The 25,942-nt window shown below is 36.9% G+C and overlaps 1 protein-coding gene and 1 pseudogene across 1 annotated transcript; one reads left to right on the top strand and one right to left on the bottom strand.

Moving 5' to 3' along the window:
• Positions 1 to 10,791: 10,791 nt before the first annotated feature.
• Positions 10,792 to 13,806, top strand: LOC132852011 (procathepsin L-like; annotated as a pseudogene).
• A 7,297-nt stretch (positions 13,807 to 21,103) lies between these two features.
• Positions 21,104 to 23,516, bottom strand: LOC132852170 (uncharacterized). Its single transcript, XM_060879240.1, has 3 exons — positions 23,420 to 23,516; positions 22,984 to 23,144; positions 21,104 to 22,091 (listed from the first exon to the last, which is right to left on the bottom strand). The coding sequence occupies exons 2-3, from the start codon at positions 23,139 to 23,141 to the stop codon at positions 21,680 to 21,682; spliced, it is 570 nt and encodes a 189-aa protein (XP_060735223.1). The 5' UTR covers positions 23,142 to 23,144; positions 23,420 to 23,516; the 3' UTR covers positions 21,104 to 21,679.
• Positions 23,517 to 25,942: the final 2,426 nt, after the last annotated feature.

The following is a 25,942-nucleotide window of genomic DNA, read 5'->3' as shown; positions in this document are numbered from 1 at the left end:
AGCCAAAAGTACTCCTATAAATAAAAACACCTTTAATACATTTCAATTAAAACAAAGCATCAAATATACAAGGTATAAGACATGGGCATTTCACAAATCCAAATTACATATCTCCTTTTAAAACAGCCAGATTAACCTGGCTGCCTCATTTGAAGAGAAGCTTTTCCACTTTGTCCAATATGAATAAAACTACAATAAACAGTTACATTTTAACATTACCATCTCTCCATATTACACAATAAAACCCCACACTTCAATGAGAGTCAAAACAGCATTGTTACCTGACTGATGATATCAGGTGCTATTGAGCAATTGATTTATTTGTTACACATCCTGTTCTGGAAAGCTGTTAGTCTGCATTTATGAACTGTGGCAACACAAACAAGTATTAATTTAAGCAATATCCCGCAATTATATGTTTCAACTCTTAAAACAACACTGCAACGTCTTTACCTGATAAATGACACTCCTTAAGAATGCCCAACAGTCACTAAATCCACCAAATTGAAGAGGCAGAATATCCACAGCAACCTTTCGGGCACACGCATACCAGAGGAAACGAAATAAAACAATAGTTTTTAACAAGATCGTGTAACGGACTAGTCGCAGCAGTCCTTCCAAACCACACACATACCAGGGGGAACGAGATCAAACGATAGTTTCTCAGAGTCGCAAGACTTTAAACACCTGTGTAATTATCCTACCCACCCGCTTAAAGCGAAATTCCGGTCACTTTAGTATACAATGAATCTTTAGAATGTGGCTCTTTGCCTCCCACTTTTTCTCAGGCTGTCATCACACTTCTCTTGAAGAAGGATAAGGATCCTACATCTTGTGCCTCATATAGACCTATATCCCTTCTCAACGTGGATGTAAAAATCAAGGTATTAGCGAGACGCCTGGAAAAATACTTCCTTCTTTTATTTCAGAGGAACAAAATGGCTTCATTAAAGGACGGCAGTTATTTTTTAACGTTCGCCCACTTTTGAATATCATTCTGTCTAAGCACTCTTTAACTAGTCCAGAAGTAGTCATCTCACTTGTTGCCGAGAAAGCTTTCGATCAGGTGGAGTGGGTTTATCTTTTTTGCCGTCCTAAATAAGTTTGGCTTTGGGGACCGATTTATTTCATGGATTCGATTGTTGTACAATTCCCCTCAGGCTAGCGTCCACACAAATGAGATCTCTTCTGACTATTTTACAATTTTATCTTTGTTGAAGAGATTTGGCTCTTTTTCAGGTTATAAAGTGAACTTACTTAAAAGTGAATGCTATCCTATAAATTCTCTGGCACTTACACTGAAACAGTCTGACATTCCTTTCAAGTTAATCCTTCAGGTTTCAAATATTTAGGAGTCAATGTTACCCGGACTCTGCCTTCCTTATATTCGGCTAATTTCTCTCCATTGCTTAGCCAGATCAAGTCGGATTTTCAAAGGTGGGGTTCCCTCCCTTTGTCTCTAATTGGTCATATTAACGCCATTAAAATGAACATTCTGCCTCGGCTACTTTTTCTGTTTCAGTGTATCCCTTTTTTTTTGCCCAAAAAATTTTTCAAAGCACTGGACCAACTTATTACCTCTTTTTTGTGGGGAGGTAAAAATCCCAGGGTGAGAATCACTTTTGCAGAGATTTATGTTTAGTGGCGGTCTGGCTTTACCTAATTTTTTGTTGTATTATTGGTCGGTTCACATTCACAAATTGACTTACTGGCTTCAATCACAAGAACTGCTATGTTGTAGGCTTGAGGACCAGTCCTGTATCTCCTCTTCTTTATATGCTTTTCTGACATCTTCCCTCCCAATTAACCCATCTTTTTTCACAAAGAATCCTGTGGTTCAGTCCAGTATTAAAATCTGGTCGCAATTCAGGAATAATTACAAGTTTGTTTCAGCTTCAACCATAATGCCCATAACGAAAAATCACTTATTTCCCCCTGGCCTGACTGATGCTGTCTATATACAGTGGCATTGTGGCATTAAAAGTTTTAAAGATCTGTATAAAGATCGCCTTTTCTCAAGTTTTTCCACTCTGTCCTCTGAAATGAATCTCCCGGCTGCTCATTTATTTTGCTACTTTCAGGTTCGGCACTGTGCTTCGTCTCTCTTCCCTTCCCATCCTTCACTTCCTAATACTCAACTTTGGGAAGAGCTGCTGTCTCTTAAGCCCAACAAGAAATCTATTATATCAATAATATATAAAGAGTTAATGGATTTAGACACCTATTCAACAGCTAAAATTCAGAGGTCTTGGGAACAAGAGCTAGGAATAACTTTTTCAGACCAGCGATGGGAAAAGGCAATATCATGTATTCGCTCCAGCACATCCTGTGCAAGGTTGCAACAAATTCAGTTTAAGGTATTATACAGGGTTCATTATTCAACGTCTCATTTATCCGAAATGAATCCACAGATAACCGATCAATGTGAGCGGTGTCACAGTACCCCATGTAATCTTGGTCACATGTTTTTCTCCTGCCCTAGACTTCACAACTTCTGGAGCCAGTATTCCATGATTCTCTCCAAAGTTCTTAAAATTCAGGTTCATATGGATCCCTTCTTAGCTGTATTTGGACTCCTCTGAAAAATTTCACCATAAATGGGGCTCGTTCATGGACTATTTTAAATCGCAACAAACTCTATCATGTGATTGATTCTAAACCCCCCCCCCCCCCTTTTATTTTATTTATTTATTATTTTATTTTACTTTTTTTTTTTTATTGTGTGTTTTCTGTCTCCTGTATATGCTTTTTTTCTTTACTCACTGTTTTATTGTGTTTTAAAATAACAAAAAATTAAGGGGAATGCCTGTAAATTGTTTGTACATGACTGTGTGTAATACTTCCTCAATAAAAAGATTTAAAAAAAAAAAAAAAAAAAAATAGTTTCAGTCAGGTTTGTAAGTATCTCTCTCTCACATTGTAACATAAGTGTCTAGTACTGTTTTGATATATTACACCATACCTTAATTCTCACTTTTGGTTGCAAATATGTGCCTCAACCCCATCTCTGTACTTAGTTCCTACTGTCACAGATGCTTTCATCTACAGAGCAGAGGTCACAATCCCTGTAACCTCATCTACCGTCCTCTGTTGTGTAGGTCTCAAACAGTGGTGGTAGGTGGGCTCTGGAATTGCCAGTCTGTTGTAAAGAAAGCTGATTTTATCTCTGCTTTAACTTCCCATTACTCCTTTGATTTTCTTGCGCTAACAGAGACCTGGATATCCCCACAGAACACTGCTACACCAGCTGCTTTATCCTTTGCCTATGCTTTCTCTCACTCGCCACGAGAAACAGGCAGGGGTGGTGGTACAGGTTTATTGCTGTCAAAGAAATGGTGCTTTACACCGCTCCTCTTGTCTCATTTAACCATCTCCTCTTTTGAATTCCATGCCATTTCAGTTACCTCTCCAATCAACCTTGTTATCATTGTTGTTTACCGCCCTCCTGGTCCCCTAGGAGACTTCCTGGAAGAAATGGACACACTGCTTACTGCTTGTAGTCAACCTCTCCTCTGACAAGCTCCAATCTTCTTCAATCCTGACTCTTCTCGACTCACTCGCCCTGACACTCAACAGCTACTGTACATCCCCACACACAAAGGAGGCAATGTCCTGGACCTGGTTTTCACCCGTCCTTCCCCAGCTACAGACATGACTGCTACCCCACTACACGTCTCTGATCATCACCTGGTATCCTTCACCATCACTCTCCCTACCCTTCCTAAAACTGCCTCTCACCCCCTCGCTCTTTCCCGCCACAAACTTCACTCTGTCTTCTCTTCCTTCTGTTGCTTATGGCACTCTTTCTTCTCTTCCTGATCCTGAGTCTTTTTCCTCACTACCCTTGGACTCAGCCACAGATAATTTCCTCTCATCTCTTTCCTCAACTATGGACTTGTCCTCTGTCCACTAAACCCAAGAAAACCTCTTGTTCTGCTCCTTGGCTTTCAGATGTGCTGCGCAACAATCGAAGAGAGCTACAGTAAGATCATCAGAGAGAAAGTGGAAGAAATCACAACTTGATGCAGATCTTGATTCTTACCGAACACTCCTTGCCAAGTTCTCCTCAGATGTGACTTCTGCCAAGACTTCCTTCTACAAGAAAAAGCTTGAAGCTTCCTCACATGACCCTCGGAAATTCCACAACATCATCTCTTCTCCTCCTTCATCCTCCCTGACTGCAGAAGACTTTGCTTCGTTATACCAGGAGAAGATTGAAGAAGTCTGCCAGACCTTCACTTCAGCCCAAACTGCACTTACATCTTAGTATGGATTCCCCTACACCTTCGTTGTCACATTTCTCAACTGTAGCAGCAGAAGAGATTTTACAACTCATCCAGTCTTGCAATCCTACCACCTACCCATTGGATCCACTCCCTTCCACTATGCTCCAGACCATCTCGCAAGACCACTATCATCAATAGATCCATAGCATCTGGTCAGGTACCAACTACTTTCAAGAGAGCAAGGGTTATTCCCATCCTAAAGAAACCTGCTCTGGATACATCAGACATCAATAACTACAGACCCTACATCAATAACTACAGACAGGTGATTCATCCCCAGGTCATGACCTTGTTGTATCCTTGCACAACGATCTGATCTCCCCTTCAGCCACAGCTCGCAACCTTGGGGTAATCATGGACAATCAACTGTCCTGTTCCTCTCATGTTGCTAATGTGACTCGCTCATGTCGGTTTCTTCTCTACAACATTAGAAGGATTCGGCCATTTTTGTCCTCACAGGCTGCTCGGGTACTTGTTCAGTCTCTTGTCATTTCTAGACTGGATTACTGCAACGCACTGCTGGCAGGTCTACCTATCAACGCAATTCGTCTTCTGCAAATGATCCAAAATGCAGCTGCATGGCTTGTTTTCAACCTGTCAAAGTTCTCGCATACCACCCCGCTGCTGCGATCCCTCCACGGTAGCTGCACGCATCAGATTCAAAACACTGATACTGGCCTACAAAGCCAAAAATGGACCAGCTCCCTCTTACCTCAAAGCCCTCATCACTCCTCACACTGCACCCCACACCCTCAGATCTACCACCATCTCTCAGGGTAAGAGGCAAGTATACTACAAGACTCTTCTTTGTTCTGGCACCAAGGTGGTGGAACGAACTTTCCCTAGAGGTCCGGACAGCTGAGTCACTGGCTATTTTCAAACGGCGGTTGAAGACCTACTTATTCAGGAAACACTTCAACTAGCACTTCTTTCCTTATCTTTTGCATTTAAAAAAAAAAAACAACAAAAAAAAACACAACCTTTGACACTTTTTCATTGTAACTTTGAACAAATGTTTTAAACTCATGGTATCTTAAGTATGTAACTAGTGAGCCAGCATTAATTCAATGTTCAATGTTAGAGATTTAAGCACTTATGTACGTCACTCTAGATAAGGGCTTCTGCCAAATGCTGTAAATGTAAAAGCCAATGTTTAGTAATTTTTGACTTATTTAAGATTAATATGTAAAAAAAAATATATATATATAACAGTTTGTGTTTTTTTATATTAAAAATAAGTCATTTTGTGCCTATTTTTTTGCACATTTGTGATGTCACAAATTTAATTAATAGTAGTTTAATAGTAATTAATAAGTTAAAAAAACTATTTTATAAAAAATATTTTGTAGTTTTGATTACAACTGAGCTTGATTAACCGATTTATGCAAATAAATCTTAATATAAGATTATGATTAAAATATTAATCTGATATATTTTGATATAAAATTAATTGTATTAAATTTATGGACATTTTTGGTCTCAAAGCACACGTACAGATGTGGCCTTTAAAAACAAACGTCTTCTACCGCGGCATTCGGCAAGTCGTGCCGCAGCTTTCTGCACTTCTGTTTGGGGGAACAATCTTAGCAATCACCTTAATGTGTTTCGCTTCACAGAATATCCACCAGGTGGTGCATAATAACACTTTTTCTCTTAAACACTCAAAGGTTTTTTTAAGATTGTATAATATGTTTACATTATTAATTTACATTTAAAATATTTTAGATTTTTTATTTTACTTTTTGTATGAAACACCGTTGGCTATGGGATTTTTTAAATTTACATTTGTTCTTCTTCTTATTATTATTATATGTTGCCTACATTTACTCAAATAATAGCAATGTAAAATATAAAGCCATTCAAAAGCTTGTCACTCGCGCGTTACATTGATCTCATGTGTCAATCGATCTGCGCCACGCAGGTTGCAGTCAGCCTACATGAAGACTAGCCTACATACAGCCTACATGAAACACGACTGCCCTCTACAGGTTTTGTATTTCCTGCTCCGAACATTTGGCCCCCCTTCGATAGACTGCCGCAGAATGCCGGAAGTCCTCGCGGCATTCTTCTCTCCGAGATGGGCATTTTTAAAGGCCACATCTGTATGTGACTGAGGTTAAAGACCAGATGCAGTGTGGCTCTTGCTGGGCCTTCAGTGCCGTAAGGAGCAACACGAAAACATGATTGTACTGAAATAAAATTTAATTAATTACATCTCAGGTTCTAAAACACTTGCCCTCCCACTACCATTAAGACAATGTCCATTGTTAAAAGCACTGTACAAATAAATTTGAATTGAAATTAAAGCGATTTCTTTAATGAATTAAAACTGAACGCCAACAATGAATTCTAAGAAAATGTTTGAAACAAATTACATAATCTTATTACACAATAACTGCAAAAACATGACGAATTTATGCTTTTCTGCAGGTGGGTGAAATACTAGGCAAGGCAAGGCAAGTTTATTTGTATAGCACATTTCATACACAGAGGTCATTCAAAGTGCTTTACATAGAAATTAGAAAACAGTTTATAAGAGAGAAAAAAAATATGCAAAAATAAGAGACACGATAAAATCATAATAAAAACAAAGAACAATTAAAAAAATAAATGTGATTTTTTGATAAAAACAGTTTAAAATATGTTAAGAATAAAACAGGAGTAAAAGTGATTTGGATAAAAAGTGCAGTCAGTGTGCAGTGCACAGTGCTCATTCAGTAAATGCAGAGTTAAACAGATGTGTTTTTAATCTTGATTTAAAAGTGTCTACTGTTGAAGCACATCTGCTCTCTTCTGGAAGCTGATTCCAGTTATAGGTTGCATAATAACTAAATGCTGACGCACCTTGTTTTGAGTGAACCCTTGGTATCTCTAACTGACCTGATCCTAATGATCTGAGTAGTCTGCTTGGTTTATATTCAGTTAGCATATCTGTAATGTATTTTGGTCCTAAGCCATACTAGGCAACACTAGGACTACATGAAAACGTCTATGGGAACCTTCTTTGCTCTCTCTTGAGCTTGCATTTTTAATTTCCTTTGCCTTTCTGATTCATGTCTAAATAATCTCTAGATTTCCTGAACATCTATGACTATGTGACCATTTAATGGCAATTTTGCTTAAATAAAATAAATAACATTAATTCTGTCTTACCCTTAAATGGAATGAGTGGATTTATTAAATGTTAGTCACATGATGCCAGAAAATTTCCTTTACCTGTAAAACCTTTGGTTTTACCCCAGTCAAGAAATCAAATCTAATTCATTAAATGTAGTTTAAACATTATAGTGAAGTCAGGTTGGTCCTGATTCATGACTTGATGTCAGTCTGTTTAAAAGTTATTACTTATTTCTAGTCAGCTCTTGCATCAGTGGAAGCTTAAAGAAAAGAGAGTCCTTTGACTCTGTGTTGCACAGCTTGTCAAAATTTTTACTGAATTTCCAGCCAAGGCATTAAGTCTGCTTCTGTGCAAGAAGTCTTATGACTTTTTGTGAACCTTTTTCAATGGAAATCGCTCTGAAATCCTGTTGCATCAGTTACGTCAGCTTGTTGAGAGATCATGAGGCCTTTTTGAGTCACTGTGCACAAATCTTCAGGGGCAGTCATGTCAAAAGTCTGCAGCTGTGGAGCTGTAGAATGATTGGCCAGAAATCTGAGCTCAAAACATGCTTTTAAAGTTCAGGTCCAGGTGGATGTCATTGATTTTACTTGGGCGTGTTATGGCGGATCAATGTTCCTGAAATTCCTCATTCACCGCTTTCGGGACAAGAAGTTGCCTGTTATTAAAATATGGCAATTATAAAACTGTACTACTGTGCATTCACAAAACTCACTCCAAACTAACATAGTCTTGGTGTTGCGTTCCCTGTGCTGTTGAGGAACTAGAGGGATTACACATTCACGGAGCAAGCAGTTAACAAATAAACTGCAATTATATTCATGCTTTTCTTCAGGTGTGTGGAAAAAACTACATGAATTGATTTTCAATGTGATATATTTATGCAGGGGGCATGGTGGCTTAGTGGTTAGCACGTTTGCCTCACACCTCCAGGGTTGGGGGTTCGATTCCCGCCTCCGCCTTGTGTGTGTGGAGTTTGCATGTTCTCCCCGTGCCTCTGGGGTTTCCGCCGGGTACTCCGGTTTACCCCTGGTCCAAAGACATGCATTGTAGGTTGATTGGCATCTCTGGAAAATTGTCTGTAGTGTGTGATTGCGTGAGTGAATGAGTGTGTGTGCGCGCCCTGCGATGGGTTGGCACTCCGTCCAGGGTGTATCCTGCCTTGATGCCCAATGACGCCTGAGATAGGCACAGGCTCCCCGTGACCCGACGTAGTTCGGATAAGCGGTAGAAAAGGAATGAATGAATGAATGAATGAATATTTATGCAATACAATGCACACAGTCTCAAAAATGTTGTGATACAGATTATATTCATTCAAAAAATTCTGTCATTTGCCTTTGTTAAATTTAAAATGAATTGCTAATATATTCATGCAAAATTATACTGCTGATGTATATTAAATTGGGATTTTCATTTCAGCTTTTCCTGGTGTGAGTGATCCTTTTGTCTTTCCCCTTTCTTTGGAAATTATCTCAGGTATGAAGAGCAACTGAGGGTAAAGGATGTTAGTCAGAGATCCATTTACTAAATTTCCAGTTTCCAGAATCCAGTTACTGGTTTCCTATTTCATCATTGTTCATTTTATGGAATAGAATTTAATAATTGTGAAGTAAAAAATCTATGTGTAAATTGTGTATAAACATTTGCTTATGTGTGATTTTAATTATTGAAAATGAAAGTATAGAGTGATATCAACAGTGTACAATGGGAAATAATTTAGGCTTCCAATACCTAGTGATTAGTATATATTGCACACAGTATAAAATCATTAGAGATTAGAGATTTGCACATTGTACAGAGTGACAAATTAAATTGTAGTGTGACTCAGCAGCTGAATAATGATATTTACATTTACGGCATTTGGTAGATGCCATTATGCAGAGTGACTCATATTTTATCTCCCTCAGGCTTGCTCATCAGAAAGAAATATAAATATCAATTTAATTTTAAACTTAATTTTTGATGATTTTGAATGATTTTTATTTTATTTTTTATTTTTTTGTCATTTTTATTCTATGTTATATTTCTAAATATAAACCTGCTTCGAGACAATTTGCATTGTGAAAAGCACTATACTAATTAAATTGAATTTATTTGAATGGATTTTTTTTCTCATTTTTCATACAACTGAGAATTTGAGGTTCAAGGGCCCAGCAGGGGCATCTTGGTGGTCCTGGGATTTCAACTCACAAACCACAATCAGCAGTTCAACATACCACTTGCCCATGATACAGAATAGAATAGAAGCCTTTATTTTGTCACATATACATTACAGCACAGTGAAATTCTTCCTTCACATATCCCAACTTTGGAGGTTGGGGTCAGAGCACAGGGGCAGCTATAATACAGCACCACTGGAGCAGAGAGGGTTAAGGGCCTTGCTTAATCCTTTAATTAACAACTGCTGGAGCCGCCACTGCCCCATATACACTATACTGTACAATAAAATGGAGAGAGAAAAAAATCTTCTGAATCAGAAGAGACTGGAAGATTATTGAGTGATAATCAAGAATAATCAATAAAGAAACTGCTTATTGTTGAGTGGTCAAACAAGGGAATTGAATTTACAGTATTTTAGAACCTAAAACCAACCTAAAGAATCAATCTAACAAACCTAAAACTGTAAAATAAATTAGACAGATATTAATATAAAGTGTGTAAATATATACATATTATACACATCACTCAACTACTGTATGTGCAGACATAGTATATGCTAATTTAAACTGTGATAGAGATTTCTATTCTTTAACTGTATATCATGTTAGGTTTAGATTAGTTTTTGAGGTTAGTTATTAAAAGTCACTGAGGTTTCAACTTTAAAATGCAACAATTCTAAGTGAAAATGAAACTGGAAGAAAATAAGAGCTTAGTATCCCTTTTTATATAGTCAGTTTGCAAGTTTTTATGGAGTAGTTTGCAAGTCTGATTTTTTAAATATTTTTTAAATCTTATATTTTTCAATGCTAATCACTTAATTCAATGATACATGATGAGAAAACAAGCACGGGTCATGTCCACCATAGTGTAGAATCATCTGGATACAATTATGCAATTCCTCTACAAAAAAAAAATCTCTTATTTCTTGTGGTCACATGTGTGAGCATCAGCTGATCAAAGCCACAGTTATATATAACAGGAAACCTATGACAGTTGTCCATTTGCAGAATAATTCAAGTTTCAAGAAACACAGAAAATGAGGTACATACCGCATACCACAACCATGTGTGCTCAACCAGACTGGTTGAGCACATCTTTCATTTTGAACACTCCAGATAAAATTTTAATTTTTTGGTATTTAAAGAGACATATATGTGAGTCAGTAGTAGCAGTAACAAAGGACATGTGGACTAAAGAAAGCAAATCCTTACACAATAAAATATTATTTGCAGAATGAGAATTTTGCTCCTCTTCACCACTCTTGTGGCTCAGGCCAGTGTAGTCAGCGTCTCTCTGGAAGACCTGGACTTCAATGCATGGAAATTGAAGTTTGGTGAGAAATGATTTTACATCTAATCAAACTGTTAAACTTGAAAATCTACATGTTTGGTTGTCTCACATCCACACGCTTATTTAAATTGGTAAAGAAAAAAGTAACAAAGTACAATATGTTTTTGTCAGGATCAGTTGATTTTTTTTCCTTCTAGGTAAGATCTATCAGTCTGCAGTGGAGGAGATTCAGCGTAAGATGATTTGGATGGAAAATCATAAGCTGGTCCTGGAACACAACATGCAGGCTGACCAGGGCATTAAGAGCTTCAGACTTGGCATGACCTATTTTGCAGACATGGTAAGTAATATATTTTTGAAAAGAAATTATCCATTATACTGATCTCCACAACTTGAATATGCGTTACATGAAAACTTATGTTTTTGTAATGATTGAATTGAACTTTATATGTTTTGTAGGTAATGAAAGCTTATTCAGCTCCTACAGAAAGTATTACCCTCCTTCCTAAATAAAAAAATAATTGTTGTTTTACAGAAGAAATTAAAGGATGAGAGAGAGAGAGAGAGAGAGAGAGAGAGAGAGAGAGAATAAAAATGAATAAAAACATTTCAAATGCATGAACCAGAAAAGCATCCATTTCACTGATGAACAAGACTACAACATGTAGCTGACTTCACTGCATCTCCATCTCTAACAGGATAACCAGGAGTACAGAAATTCTGTATTCAAAGGCTGTCTCAGATCATTTAAAAGGACCACAGGAAACAGTGCAGCTACATTCCTCTGAGGGAGAGCTGTTCTGCCAAAAACTGTGGAATGGATAAAAGAGGGATACGTGACTGATGTTAAAGACCAGCAGGAATGTGGATCCTGCTGGGCCTTTAGTGCAGTAAGGGCAGTTTTAACACATGCAACATGGCCTTTGTGCCTCAATTGCTACTACATGCTGTATAAGAAGTGGACCTATTTGCAGATTGTGTTGTGGATAGAAATCTTTGTTTTTCATCTATCCTCTCTTAGACAGGTTCGCTGGAAAGTCAGACTCCAAAGAAGACGGGGAAGCTGGTGTCACTGAGCGAGCAGCAGTTGGTGGACTGCTCGTGGAAATATGGGAACTTTGGTTGTATGGGAGGATTGATGAACACGGCTTTTGAATATATTAGAGACAACAATGGAATTTACACAGAGGAGTCCTATCCTTATGAGGGCAAAGTGAGCAGAACATAAAAATACATTAATACGACAAACAGCTGGACATGACTTGAAGGGCATATCAAACATTTAGTGAATGCTTACTGCAGGATAAAAAATGTTTTAGAGGATAGCTATTTATTAACCCAGCTAGCATACTATTTTATAACTGACAGTAATCTGCAGTAAGAGGATCTTTGGCATGAATGAGAAGGCATTCAATTTCTCACATGTACAGTACATTGCAGCACTGTGAAGGTCAACCATGATAACACCCTTGTGGTAGGGGGGCACATGCTCACAGGCCCAGCAGTGGCAGCTTGAATCCCATCCTTCTGATCAACAAACCAGAGCCTTAACCACTTGAGCTACTACTATTATCCTTAATGACCCTTTCCTCTTGCCTTCTGCAGGATGATAATTGCAGCTTTAATCTAGACACTGTGGGAGCCACCCGCAATGGCTACATGAATATAAACAGTGGAGATGAGGAAGCTCTACAGGAAGCTGTGGCCTTCATTGGACCAATTTCTGTTGCCATAGATGCAGCCCACATATCCTTCCAGCTCTATAAATTTGGTGAGTCTCACATTTAAAACTGAATCTTAATGCTGTCATTTAATGGTCTGCTTTTATTTGACATAATCTATGGTCTGTTAATTAACAGATTAACAAATGTAGTAATTGATTCCATAATGCTGGAATAACTGACCACCACATAATTGCTTTAAGGTATCTACGATGAGCCAGACTGTAGCAGCACTGAGCTGGATCATGGTGTCCTGGCTGTTGGTTATGGCAGGAAACAAAAAAAAGATTACTGGCTGGTCAAGAACAGGTTAAGATTTAAAATTCTAGAACTTTTTAATATATTTCATGTAATGCACCATACAAAAATTATTACATTAATAATAATAAAAATAATAATAATAATAATAATAATAATAATAATGTCAGTGTGACAGCTATTTAAACTAGATTTGTAAAGTTCATCGCGACAAACTTTGATGTTGGCTTTGACGAGGCAAGTATTCGCAAAGGTTGCTGCTTTTTGGAGGTGAGTGGACATAAGGGTCAGTGTTACTTTTGGAGGCAAGTGGAGACGAGCATGTGACGTCATCCGAATACTCCTGAGGAAGTTCCCCTCATTGTTGTGAGTGTTTTGATATGTCACATGTCCATGTTGTAAAAAGTTTTTTGATTTTGCATATTTTGGGGGCGGGGCTGCGGGACAACCGAAAGGCCAGTCGGTACACCAATTTAAAATTTTGTTCAGAGTATCACCCTAAAGGAGCTGGCCGAGTTTTGGTGTAGATAGTTCGAAAGCTTGCCGAGTTATAAACCTCCAAATTTTATAATGGGAGTCTATGGGAAAAAGGCCACTTTGAGACCTGTTACCGGAAGTACCGGTACTCGGATCGCTTAGAAAAGTAATAGCAACAGACCAGGGTCTACAGCATATCCGAATTTGGTGCATGTGGCTCGAAAGCTCTAGGCCGCATTAAATTTTATAAATTTTTGTCTAAGCTGAAATAGGAAAACAGAATGTTGGCTTCTACAAAGCCAACATAAAAATCTGAGTTTGTGTGTTAAGCCATTATTAATGGGATTAAGTGTTATGTTTTAAAAGAATCATAATAATCAAACAATTCTTAGTATCAGTAGTTTCTACTTTAACAATCTTTCACTGTAGTTGTCATGATTTGTTAAATACTCACTGCCAAGCAAATTATGGCATGAAATGGTCCAGTAAATGATTGTTTTCAGGCACAGAGTGACTTTTCCACATTAACTTTTCAAATAATAACAAATAATAATTAATTAACTCATCAGCTACTTAACAAATATTTAACTTTAAAGAATAGTTTTAAATGTAGATAATATACCAAACTGTCCAGATTCTCCATGGTTACAGACTATAAATTTACAGTTTTTATGACTTTTATGATCAAATATAAAAAAATAAGTTAGCAATGTGGCACATTATTAACTCCAGTACCTTGCTTGATAAGAATAAAAGTGAATTTTCTACTGACTTGGTACTGTATCAGATAATATTGAATTAATGTATTAATGGATTAACTCCTGTTTCTGGCTCTAACACAACTCAAATTTACTTTAGAAGGAATGTTAATCAGTGCATCAGCAGAATTAGGAGCATTGAGAGCAGAGAAATCACTCAAATGTGCAGGATAAGGCATACATTAGGACCAGGGCTGAGATCCTTTGAGTTAAAATAATGAAAACCTTTAAAAATGGAGAATTTGAACCTTGAATCTCTTGAATGACTCAAGTGTCAGTCCTGCAGCATGTTTTGTTTGAATTCTCACATACATATCAACACACAAATAATATCTTTCATGTTTACTGTATGTTGTTCATGTGTACAGTTTTTGCAATCACAGTAATAATAAATACTTAAACAACTGTTATATATTCTGATCATAGATTATTATGCATGGCATATATTGAGAAATGACAGTAGGAGTAGTAGTAGTAGTAGTAGTAGTAGTAGTAGTAATTGAGTATTAGTTTATAGTAGTAGTAGTGTATTAGTTCATAGGCATATTATCAGTTGTTATTCATAGTCACCATATTACAATCCTGTCATCCTTGACTGATCTGATCTTGAATCAGCTTTGTTTAGCATTTTATCAGCACATTTTGACAACAGACAAATGCATTGCACTGAGGGATTAATGAATTTTAATGTACAGTAAGATAGAAATAATTGGACTGACAGGAAATATTCAACACTGCAATAGAGAAATTACTGTTATTGAGTTTAGTATAGAAATGTATTAGTTTATAGACATATTCAATCATCCTTCACTGACCCCCTGGTCTTGAATCTGCAGTGTTTTCTTATGTCTGTCTAGATTTAGTGTTTAAAAATCTCGAAATTCAACCATTATTATTGAATTGCTTGCAGGGGACATTGTTCCCTTCACACAAATTCCTTGTCTAGAATACATAACTTCACTTCCTGTAGCCCTTTCCCTGGTGAATGTACCTTCCTTATAAATTTGAACCGCTAAATAGTTCTTATACAAATTGTAGTCAAAAGGCACAGAAAATTTTTACGACAAGTTCCCAGACAAAGTGCCCTTCATCATTAAGGATCTTGTATGCCAGGACTCCAATACAACCACGTGCCGTTGAGCTTGTTTTGGTAAAGGAGCAGGCTTTACTGGTCTTTTTTGCTACTGTAGGCTGAGGAGGATTATGACAACATCCACTGCTAGTGTGGGTTCTATAATAGAGATAATAAAGTAATAAGAATTGCTCAGATTAAAAAGTCAAATAATTAAATTCAAAATTCTAGCATAATAGTGCAAATTAATTTTAAACCATTAACAAAGAAACACAGAATAATGCAAAAAGTACTTGTAATATGTCTGACAGATATAAGAAGAACAAGGGTGATGTGCAGAGTTGTAGCAACAACAGAGGTATTATAAAGTTGATGAGCCACACAATAATGCTATGGTAAAGTGCAGTGGAAGCTAGGCTAAGAAAGGAAGTCGATATTTGTAAGCAGCAGTATGGCTTGATGCCCAGATAAAGCACTAGGGATGCAATTTTTTCCCTAAGAATGTTAATGGAAAGTACAGAGATAGTCAGAAGGAGCTGCACTGCGTCATTGTGGATTTAGAGAAAGAGTATAACAGGGTGCCAAGAGAGGAGCTATAGTACTGTATGAGGATGTCAGGATTGGCAGTGAAGTACATCAGTGTAATTCATGATATGTATTACATGAGTATGACAGCAGTGAGATGTTCTGTAGGTCAGACAGAGTTCAAGATGGCGGTGGAGCTACATTAAGGATCGGCTTTAAGTCCCTTTTGTTTGCTATGGTGATGGACAGGGTGACAGATGAAGTCAGACAGAAATCTCCGTGGACAATGATGGTTGCAGATGACATTGTGATCTGGAATGAGAGGAAGGGAGAGCATCATGAAGGAACGCATTCCCTTTTTTCTTTGATCAGGGAACACATTTTGAAAATTCAAGTTTATTTTTATTTGCAATGGAATATTAAAATGCTAAGCGTTTTCCTCATAAATATTGTCAATTATTTTGTAATTTGTTTAATTTGTTGTTCTTTGGTGTAGGAGCTAAAAGACAGTCACTTTTTCCTCTTTCAGCGCTTTTACCTAAAAGCCACACCCATGCACATGCTTTCAGAAACAGCATCTGGATTAACTGCAGTAGGGTTGATATATTTTCTAAGACATAAAAAAGCAGACATTACAGCTTCCTTCTTAAGTGTGCATTTATGTGGAAGTTGTCAATCACCAGAGTCCCTGATCAAAGTAAAAGTGATGATGCTGCTTTACTGCGCTTTTACTGCCTCTTGAACATATTCTTATGTCGAGATAACAAGCAAAACTGTAATAATGCATGTTCTCCTAAGACTTCCCTAGCGATCAGAAAAAATCATCAAAGATTATTTTATTGCAAAAAATGACAACTAATAAAATAATGAAAAAAGCTACATCTAAAAAAGAAAGCTAAAAAATGAATAATAAATGACTAAAGGTGTTCTGTGGAATGAACAAAGATTAAAAGATACATAGAGAAGTAAAAAAGTCATTTTTAATTTATTTAATGTCACAAAAGTCTTTTTATTTATTTTTAACCCATTCCATAAATGAAATATTATATTTGGAATAAATTATTTTATGTAATTTCAACTGTATTAGAGGTATTACAAGTCTAACTGTACTGGTTTTAAAATATAATATAAACTGAAATCATTTGTGACTGTGTCACTAAGTTTGTTTTTTATTCTCATTTTCATAATCTACCAGCTGCTATTGTGAGAAATGGGAATATCCAGCTGAGATCATGCATTTTTAGGTTCAATTCAATTCAAGTTTATTTGTATAGCGCTTTTTACAATGGACATTGTCACAAAGCAGCTTTACAGAACATAAACATAGAACAAAAGATAAACATAAGGAGTAGTATAAAGAATTAATATAATAAAAATTCAAGATATATATAGTTCACAGTGTGTATGTATGTATGTATGTATGTATGTATATGTATTTGTCCCCAATGAGCAAGTCTGAGGTGGCTCAGGCAGCAGTGGAAAGGAAAAACTCCCTTAGATTGGTAAAGGAAGAAACCTTGAGAGGAACCAGACTCAAGGGGAACCCATCCTCATATGGGTGACACTAGATGGTGTGGTTACAAATATACAAGTATCACAGAGTCCAACTGGAGCCGGTAGATCTGTAGATCTCTCAGGATTCTCACAGAGTCAGCCTTGTCTCAGTGGAGGTCCAAAAACTTTATCGCACGGAAGACGATCAGAGCATGGGTGTCTCGGCATGGGTAGAAAAAGAGAAGAGAAGAGCAGTGCAGAGGGATTAACATATCTGCTGTTCATAAGAATGTGCAAGTCAAGTGTAACAGTGCACAATATGATGGGATGTGTTATGTGTATGCCTGACTAGAGAGATGAGTTTTTAATCTACATTTATACTGGGAAAGTGTATCTGAGCCCCGAACACTATCAGGAAGACTATTCCAAAGTTTGGGAGCTAAATAAGAGAACGCTCTGCCGCCTTTAGTAGACTTAGATATTCTGGGAACTACCAGAAGTCCTGAGTTTTGTGATCTCAGAGAGCGTGAAGGATTGTAACGTGTTAGAAGATTAGTTAGATACATGGGAGCTAAACCATTAAGAGCCTTGTACGTAAGTAGCAGCAGTTTGTAATCGATTCTAAACTTAACAGGTAGCCAGTGTAGAGATGATAAAATTGGGGTTATATGGTCATACTTTCTTGTCCTAGTGAGAACTCTGGCAGCTGCATTTTGGACTAACTGTAGCCTATTTATTAAAGATGCAGGACAACCACCTAGTAATGCATTACAATAGTCCAGTCTAGAGGTCATGAAAGCATGAACTAGCTTCTCAGCATCAGAAACAGACAGGATGTTTCTCAGCTTGGCAACATTTCTAAGGTGAAAGAAGGCTGTTTTTGTGGTTTGGGTGATATGATTTTCAAAAGACAAATTACTGTCTAATATAACACCCAGGTCTTTCACTGTCGAGCTACTAGTAAGAGTACATCCCCCTAATTGGAAGTTAAATTGTGAGAGTTTCTGTGTACTGGTTTTTGGGCCTATAAGTAGTATTTCTGTCTTATCAGTGTTTAACAACAGAAAATTACAGCTCATCCAGTCTTTTATCTCTCTAAGGCATTGAGTTAATTTGGACAATTTAGTTATTTCATCTGGTTTTGATGAGATGTATAACTGTGTATCATCAGCATAACAATGGAAACTAATCCCATGTCTTCTAATAATGTTCCCTAATGGAAGCATGTATATCGAGAAAAGCAGAGGTCCTAGAACTGACCCTTGAGGGACCCCATGGTTAACTGGTAGTAAACTGGAGGGTTCACCATCTAATTCTACAAAATGGTATCGATCAGACAGGTAGGATCTAAACCAACTTAAAACCTGTCCATGAATACCTGTGTAATTTTGTAAGCGATCTACTGTAGGAGAATGTTGTGATCTATAGTGTCGAATGCAGCACTAAGGTCAAGTAGAACTAATAGTGACATACAGTCTTTGTCCGAAGCTAAGAACAAGTCATTTGTAACTTTAACAAGTGCAGATTCTGTGCTATGATGGGGCCTGAAATCTGACTGAAACTCTTCGAGGATATTGTTCTCCTGTAAGAAGGAGCTCAGTTGAACAGACACAACCTTTTCTAGTATTTTAGACATAAACGGAAGGTGTGAAATAGGTCTGTAATTTGATAGTTCATTAGGATCTAAATTAGGTTTCTTAATGAGTGGCCTAATAACTGCCAACTTGAAGGATTTAGGGACGTAACCTAAAGATAACGAGGAGTTAATAATATTAAGGAGAGGCTCACCGGCTTTATATAACACTTCTTTCAGTAGTATACAGTAGTTGGAATGGGGTCTAGTGAACAAGTTGTTGATTTAGCTGTAGTAATAAGTTTATCTAACTCTTCCTGACCTGTACTTGCAAAGCAATGTAGTTGTGTGTCTAGAACCTTAGGTGAGACCGGGACGCTAGTTGCTCTCATATGTTGAGAGCCTATTTTATTCCTGATACTTTCGATTTTATCAGTGAAGAATGTCATAAAATCCTCACTGTGATGGAATAGTGTGTTCAGATTTTTGTTTTTTTGTTAATCTAGCCACTGTGCTAAATAAAAACCTGGGATTGTTCTGGTTATTTTTTATGAGTTTGCTCAGGTGCTCAGCCCTGGCAGCTTTTAGAGCCTGTCTATAGCTGGACATACTTTCCTTATATGCAATTCTAAAAACCTCTAATTTAGTTTTTCTCCACTTTCGCTCGAGGTTACGGGTCTCTCTCTTGAGGGTGTGAGTATGACTATTATACCACGGTGCAAGAGTTTTATCTCTAACCTTCTGTAATCTGATTGGGGCAACAGTGTCTAATGTGCTAGTGAATATAGCGCCTATGCTGTTAGTTATTTCATCTAGATCGTCTATGTTTGAGGTTGTGTTTGAAAAGAAAATAGCTTCAATATCAGGGAGTGTTGACATTAATTTGTTGTTAGATTTGTTTCAAAAGAGATCTTAATGAGAAATCTAGTGGTTTTTGAACAGATATTAAAGACTGTCCTGCCCTTAAATCAGGAGAGCAGAGGCTCACCACCCATAGAAGATGGATGCAGTAGTGTCTTTATAGAAACATTAACTTTATATTTTCATGCCCCTAAACATGACGCTGAACAAGGAGAACTGTGATTGGTTGCTTTACCTGTCAGTCAGACTTACTCTTAGTGGTTTGTTTACGCGAGATTAACCAGTGCTCAGTGACTGTTCCCAAGTGTTTAATATACATTTTCAGACCAAAACAATGTCACTTGTTTATAATTTTTCAAATATGATTATGTGATTAATATGTGATCTATGGAAGGCCTAAGAGGCCATGCATTTAGAATATTTATTTCTGGTCTTCTTGTTATCTCGAAATAAGAACATGTTCTAGAGGCAACAAAAGCACAGTAACGCAGCATCATGCATGATCACATTCGCTTTTACTTTCTACCAGTGACCACATTTTTAATATGTAATATGATTTTAATATGTAATGGGTTATTAAGATGTTAATCCTTTATTCTCATAAATTCTGTCAATTGTTTTGTATTAATTTGTTGTTCTGTGGTGTAGGAAAAAAAAAGCCGTCATCACAGACTGATTTTTAAGTGTCAGACACTTTTATGTAGAAGTTGTCAATCATCTGAGTATCTTCCTCTTCCCACAATCCACAATTCATCAGTTTCAATGTAAAGATCATGCAGTGTTTTTATTGATCATATTTCATTGTTAGAGGAGCTAACAGCACTCACTTCTGTCCTGCTGGCATTTTCCTTACAGCAGCATGCACAGGCTGACTGACACCGACGCCCAAAGCTGTTAAACATGCTAGATGGTGCAGAAATATTCAGTCCTTCAGTTCATAGCATAAACTGACAGATTATTGAGGGTTGTTTAGTTTTTTTCAAAGCCACATTAGGGGATTTCAGAGTATAATGTGGTGTTTCCTGTGAATATCTGTTGTGACTTTTTTGGTTTCAGTTTTACAAAGTTTAAAGTCTGCAACATTCCCCAGTGTCAGAAATAATTATACGCTATAGAACACGGACATGTGCTATAAACCTGCAGTGAATACACAATATCTGATAACATGCAGAAGGATTGCACATGATTGTGTATTTTTTCAGAATTACTCATATCTATAATACACTTCTCTATACTCAACTCAAAGTGCTATACATAAAATCAAACAAAGAAATATTCACATACAGAAACAGCCAACACAGACAGGCCCAACACTCACAGAAGGGCAATAAAAAAACAGAGATTAAATGCTTTAACCACCTTCATTTTATTTTTGTAATCATATAGTTGTAGTAAATTAAAAAAAGTACAGAGACACTTAATCTATTTTTATTTATTGTTTGTACAATGAAGTAAAAATATACAAAACAAATTGATTTTTTTTAAGTTTAAATGCTATGTACGCTGATGAAATACTGTATATGCACAAAAAAAAAATTCAGTGTGACAGCTATTAAAAATCAGATATTGTGTTTTAAGCGATGCTTGATGGGATTAAGTACTAAGCTTTGAAAGACTCATAATAATGAAACAATTCATAGTATCAATATATTTTACTTTAACAATCTTTCACTTTAACTAGAAAACTGCAATAACTGCAAAAATATTACTGAACGCAATAGTGGGTGAAAAAAATATAAAGACAAATTCATTCTTCAGCAGATATGTGCCTTAATCATCAACAGTGCTATAAACCTTTCTGAACTAGTGTTCATCAGTCACTATATTTATGCAGAACGATAACATGGTCTTACATTCCAGCTGCTACCGGATCTGTGTTCATCTGCATTGAGTTTGTTATTTTTAATTCAGCTTGCCCTGGTATGATCACTTTACTCTCTTTCCTTAATTGTCATGATTTGTTATATACTCAGACATATTATCAGTAGGAGTGTATTAGTTTATAGACATATTCAATCATCCTTCACTGACCCCCTGATGTTGAATCTGCTGTGGTTTGCTCATGTCTGTCTAGTTTTGGTGATTACAACTCTCGAAATTCAACTTTCATTATTGAATTGCCTGCAGGGGACATTGTTCCCTTCACACAAACTCCTTGTCCAGAATACATGACTTCACTTCCTGTAGCCCATTTCCTGGTAAATGGACCTGTCAGGTTATACATTTTATAAAGCAGATCAGAATCACATGAAACTTGGTTTTCATAAATACCAAGAGCTAAATAGTTTTTATACCAAATGTAGTCATAAGGCACAGAGAACATTATGACAAGATCCCCGACAAAGTCCTCTTCATCTTTAAGGATCTTGTATGCCAGGACTCCAACACAACCGCGTGCCGAAAAGCGTGTTTTGGTAAAGGAGCAGGCTTCACTGGTCTTTCTTGCCACTGTAGGCTGAGGAGGATTAAGACAACATCCACTGCTAGTGTAGATCCTAGTATAGAGATAATAAAGTAATAAGAATTGATCAGATTAAATAGTCAAATTATTAAATTCAAAATTCAAGCATAATAGTGCAAATACATGTTAAAACCACAAAGAAAGAAAGAAAGCCTAAAGAAAAAAGTGCTTGTACTACGTCTGATGCATGTAGCAAACAAAATTGGAAATATTTTACAGTCGTGATTGGTTGGACCTGCAAGCCATCGTGACGCTTTTACTTCTTTCATAGAAGAAGGATGCCGCAGTGTTTACAACTGTGATAACGAGCGCTTATGAGGATCAGATAAACGCTGGATTTTCCGAATGATGTGGATGGATTATGACGGATCCAGGTTTAAGATTATTTGATTAATATGTGATTGTTATATTTCTTTCTTGTTTTCTCATTAACTCGGCATAAGAACATGTTCTAGAGGCAGCAAAAGCACAGAAACGCAGCATCATGCATGATTGCTTTTGCCTTTACTTTCAACCAGGGACCCAATTTTTAGTATGTAATGTGTTATTGAGATGTTAAGCCTTTATTCTCATAAATTGTCAATTGTTTTGTATTAATTTGTTGTTCTGTTGTGTAGGAGCTTACAGACTCTTACCTAAAAGCCATGTTCTTATGTCGAGATCAAAAGAAAAACTGTAATAATTATTTGATTATAAATGAAAATAATAAATTGATAAAGGGGTGGGGGGCATTCAAACAAATATTCAACAGTCATTATTAATTTATTTAATGTCACTAAGGTTAATGTTATTTTTAACCCATTCCATAAATAAATTATTATATTTGAAATAAATTATTTGATGTAATGTCAACTCTATTAGAGGTATTACAAGTTTAACTGTACTGTTTATAAAATTGAATATAAACTTAAATCATTTTCACTCACCTTGGGTTTGATAAGGTGTACCTGTCTGTGAAATTGGTAATTTGAATGGACACATTTCTCATGGTACGTATACTGCGGGATATATTGTCAATGTTGGTGCCTCTCAAAGACTCTCCATTCTCAGTAAGAGGTGATGCTGAGCTAGTAGTTCTGTCCATTGTCTGGTTTTACAGGAAAACACAAAAATAAAGTTGTCAACTTTAGAAATCTACAGAAAATAAATGCATTTTTTTTTTTTCAAGAGAGTCATTTGTGACATCCAGTCAAAACCAGTACAACACACTAATCAATTAAACTATACAGTTCATATAACCAGTCATGAATTTATTTTGTATGTTCCTCATCCCACAATTCACAATTTATCAGTTTCAATGTAAAAATCATGCAGTGATTTTATTGATCATATTTCATTGTTAGAGAAGCTAACAGCACTTACCTCTGTCGTGCTGATGCTCAGAAGTATTCACAGTCCTTCAGCTCGTAACTGAACTACTACTTAGGATTGTTCATGTTTTTCAACTTCTGAGAATCACTTGGGTGTTTCCTCTGGGTATCATGACTTTCGGTTTCACTTTTACATGTGCAGACAATTTTCAACACAAACCTGCAGTGAATAGACAATATCTGATAACATGCAGAAGGATTGCACATGGTATCAGAAAGATCTTTATTGCCAGGTATGTTTTCACATGAGGAATTTGTTCTAGTACAGAAGCTCCACAGTGTAAACAGAATGGCATTGACAAGACACGAACACATATATTATATAGACAGTTGTATGTACAGTGGAAAAATGTGCAAATTGAAATATAAATAAGTATGTGTTTTAAGTAAATAATGTAGAAATAGTGTTGTGAGTGTTCCGTGTATGTCAAGTGTTCATCAGATGGATTGCCTGAGGGCAGAAACTGTTCCTATGTCTGGTCGTTCTGGTGCTCAGGGCTCAGCGTTGACCAGATGGCAACAGTTCAAAGAGTGAGTGTGCTGGATGTGAGGGGTCCAGTGTGATTGTCTTTGCCCTTTTGCTCACTCTGGAGAAGTACAGATCTCGGAGATTGGGGAGTGTTGTGCCAATGATTCGCTCAGCAGTCTAGACTACCCTCTGTAGTCTTCTGAGGTCAGATTTGGTAGCTGAGCTCACTGAAGTGCAGAGGATGGATGATGGCAGTGTAGAACTGTTTCAGCAGATCCTGTGGCAGGTTGAACTTCCTCAGTTGGCGAAGGAAGTACAACCGCTGCTGAGCCTTTTTCACATGTGAATGTCCCACTTCATGTCCTGGGAGATTGTGGTTCCCAGGAATCTGATTGACACCACTGCTGTAACAATGCTGTCCATGATGGTGAGTGGGGGGAGCGCAGGGAGGTTTCTCCTGAAGTCCACGATCATCTCCACTGTCTTGAGCGTGTTCAGCTCCAGGTTGTTAAGACTGCACCAGACAGCCAGCTGTTCAACCTCCAGTCTGTAAGCAGACTCGTCACCGTCCTGGATGAGGCCGATCAGTGCGGTGTCGTCTGCAAACTTCAGGAGCTTGACAGAGGGGTAATTAGAGGTGCAGTCATTTGTGTACAATTTTGTTTAGTTTGTGTAGTTTATTTTTATCAGAATTACCCATATGTGCTATACACAGAATCAAACAAAGAAATATTCAAATACAGAAACAGCCAACACAGACAGGCCTACCATTAAAAAAATATATATAAAAAAAAATATATCGTTGCTATCGGGCGGAAACCTCGTATGTCCAAATTTCGTCAATTTAATATTTTTTCACATATCGATGCTATTGGTCAGTCCCCACGTGGGTCTGTTATTTTTACAATTTATTAACCAATCTAAAGTCTTGAAAATAGCTTGAGCGCAAATCTCATAACTCCATTGGACACTTCAACTGTCCACCTCTTCCTCACTCCGCGGGAGAGATTTGCGGCATACTGTATTTCTCCTCAAAAAGAGTCGCAACGAATCAACACGTCTTCTGAGGTAAATGTCCTCAAAACACTGGGCTCACTGCGGACACGCGGACTAAACCCTGTGCACTGCAGATAAGGTACAGCGTTTTTTTAATTTCCTGAAAAATAATGGTTTTGGAGATACGAGGATTCCGCCTGGGAGCGACGATTATATATATATATATATATATATATATATATATATATATATATATATATATATATTTTCAAACATGAAACTTTTACTTACAATATACTGTATTGTAGGAATACTATTTAGGCAGTATAAATTCTGAAAACATTAGTACATTTAAACTGAATGTTAATCTGAATGTGCTTTGTAACACATATATCACATTGTAACACTGCTGTAAGAACATCTGAGCTTTTATGAAACATTATCTTGATGTGCAGGATAACAAAAATAACAAGAATAATTACAAAAAATAACAAAAAAAAAAAAAAAAAAAAAACTGTGTGTGAGATGGAGACTGTGAATGAGACAAACAGTCATATCCTGCTGCACATACTGTCTGACCACCTAGGATAAACACAGATAGACAGATGTAAATGTAAGTCTAATTAAGGAATATAACAGACCTATTCTTTGATATTATTGGCATCCTTACCTTTACACAATATCCATCACTCATAAATGTTTGCATCAAGGACATTTATGAACTCCTCTGTAAGCTCAGGGTATGAAGTATAATTGTTTGGAACTTCTAACAGACATCCACAGGTGTGGGACTGGGGAGATCTTGTGAAGGAAGTTTGTGACTGCACAAATCGGACAGGAATAAACCTTGCAACAAGGAGGTCAGCTCCTACCAAGAGAAAATGTGTTAACAATTTCAAATGTAAACATACAATTTAACAGTACTTATATTTAATAAATATAATAAAAGAAACAAAACACCTGTGCAGAAACGCAGAAATTTCCTGAGCCGAACATCACTACAGTGCTTGATGAACCTCTTAAGATAACCCATGATCTGGCATTCTGTTA

The sequence above is a fragment of the Tachysurus vachellii genome, chromosome 10, assembly GCF_030014155.1.
Source record: "Tachysurus vachellii isolate PV-2020 chromosome 10, HZAU_Pvac_v1, whole genome shotgun sequence".
In the NCBI taxonomy this organism is placed as follows: Eukaryota; Metazoa; Chordata; class Actinopteri; order Siluriformes; family Bagridae; genus Tachysurus; species Tachysurus vachellii.
This window is presented reverse-complemented; position numbering and strand designations above follow the sequence as displayed.

What these genes read in the sequence shown, in the direction of transcription:
- LOC132852170 (XM_060879240.1), bottom strand. Translation starts at nt 23,141, where the DNA reads ATGGACAGAACTACTAGCTCAGCATCACCTCTTACTGAGAATGGAGAG. An exon ending in TACACCTTATCAAACCCAAG is followed by an intron (nt 22,092 to 22,983) that starts GTGAGTGAAAAT and finishes TCTCTATACTAG; the next exon opens with GATCTACACTAGCAGTGGAT.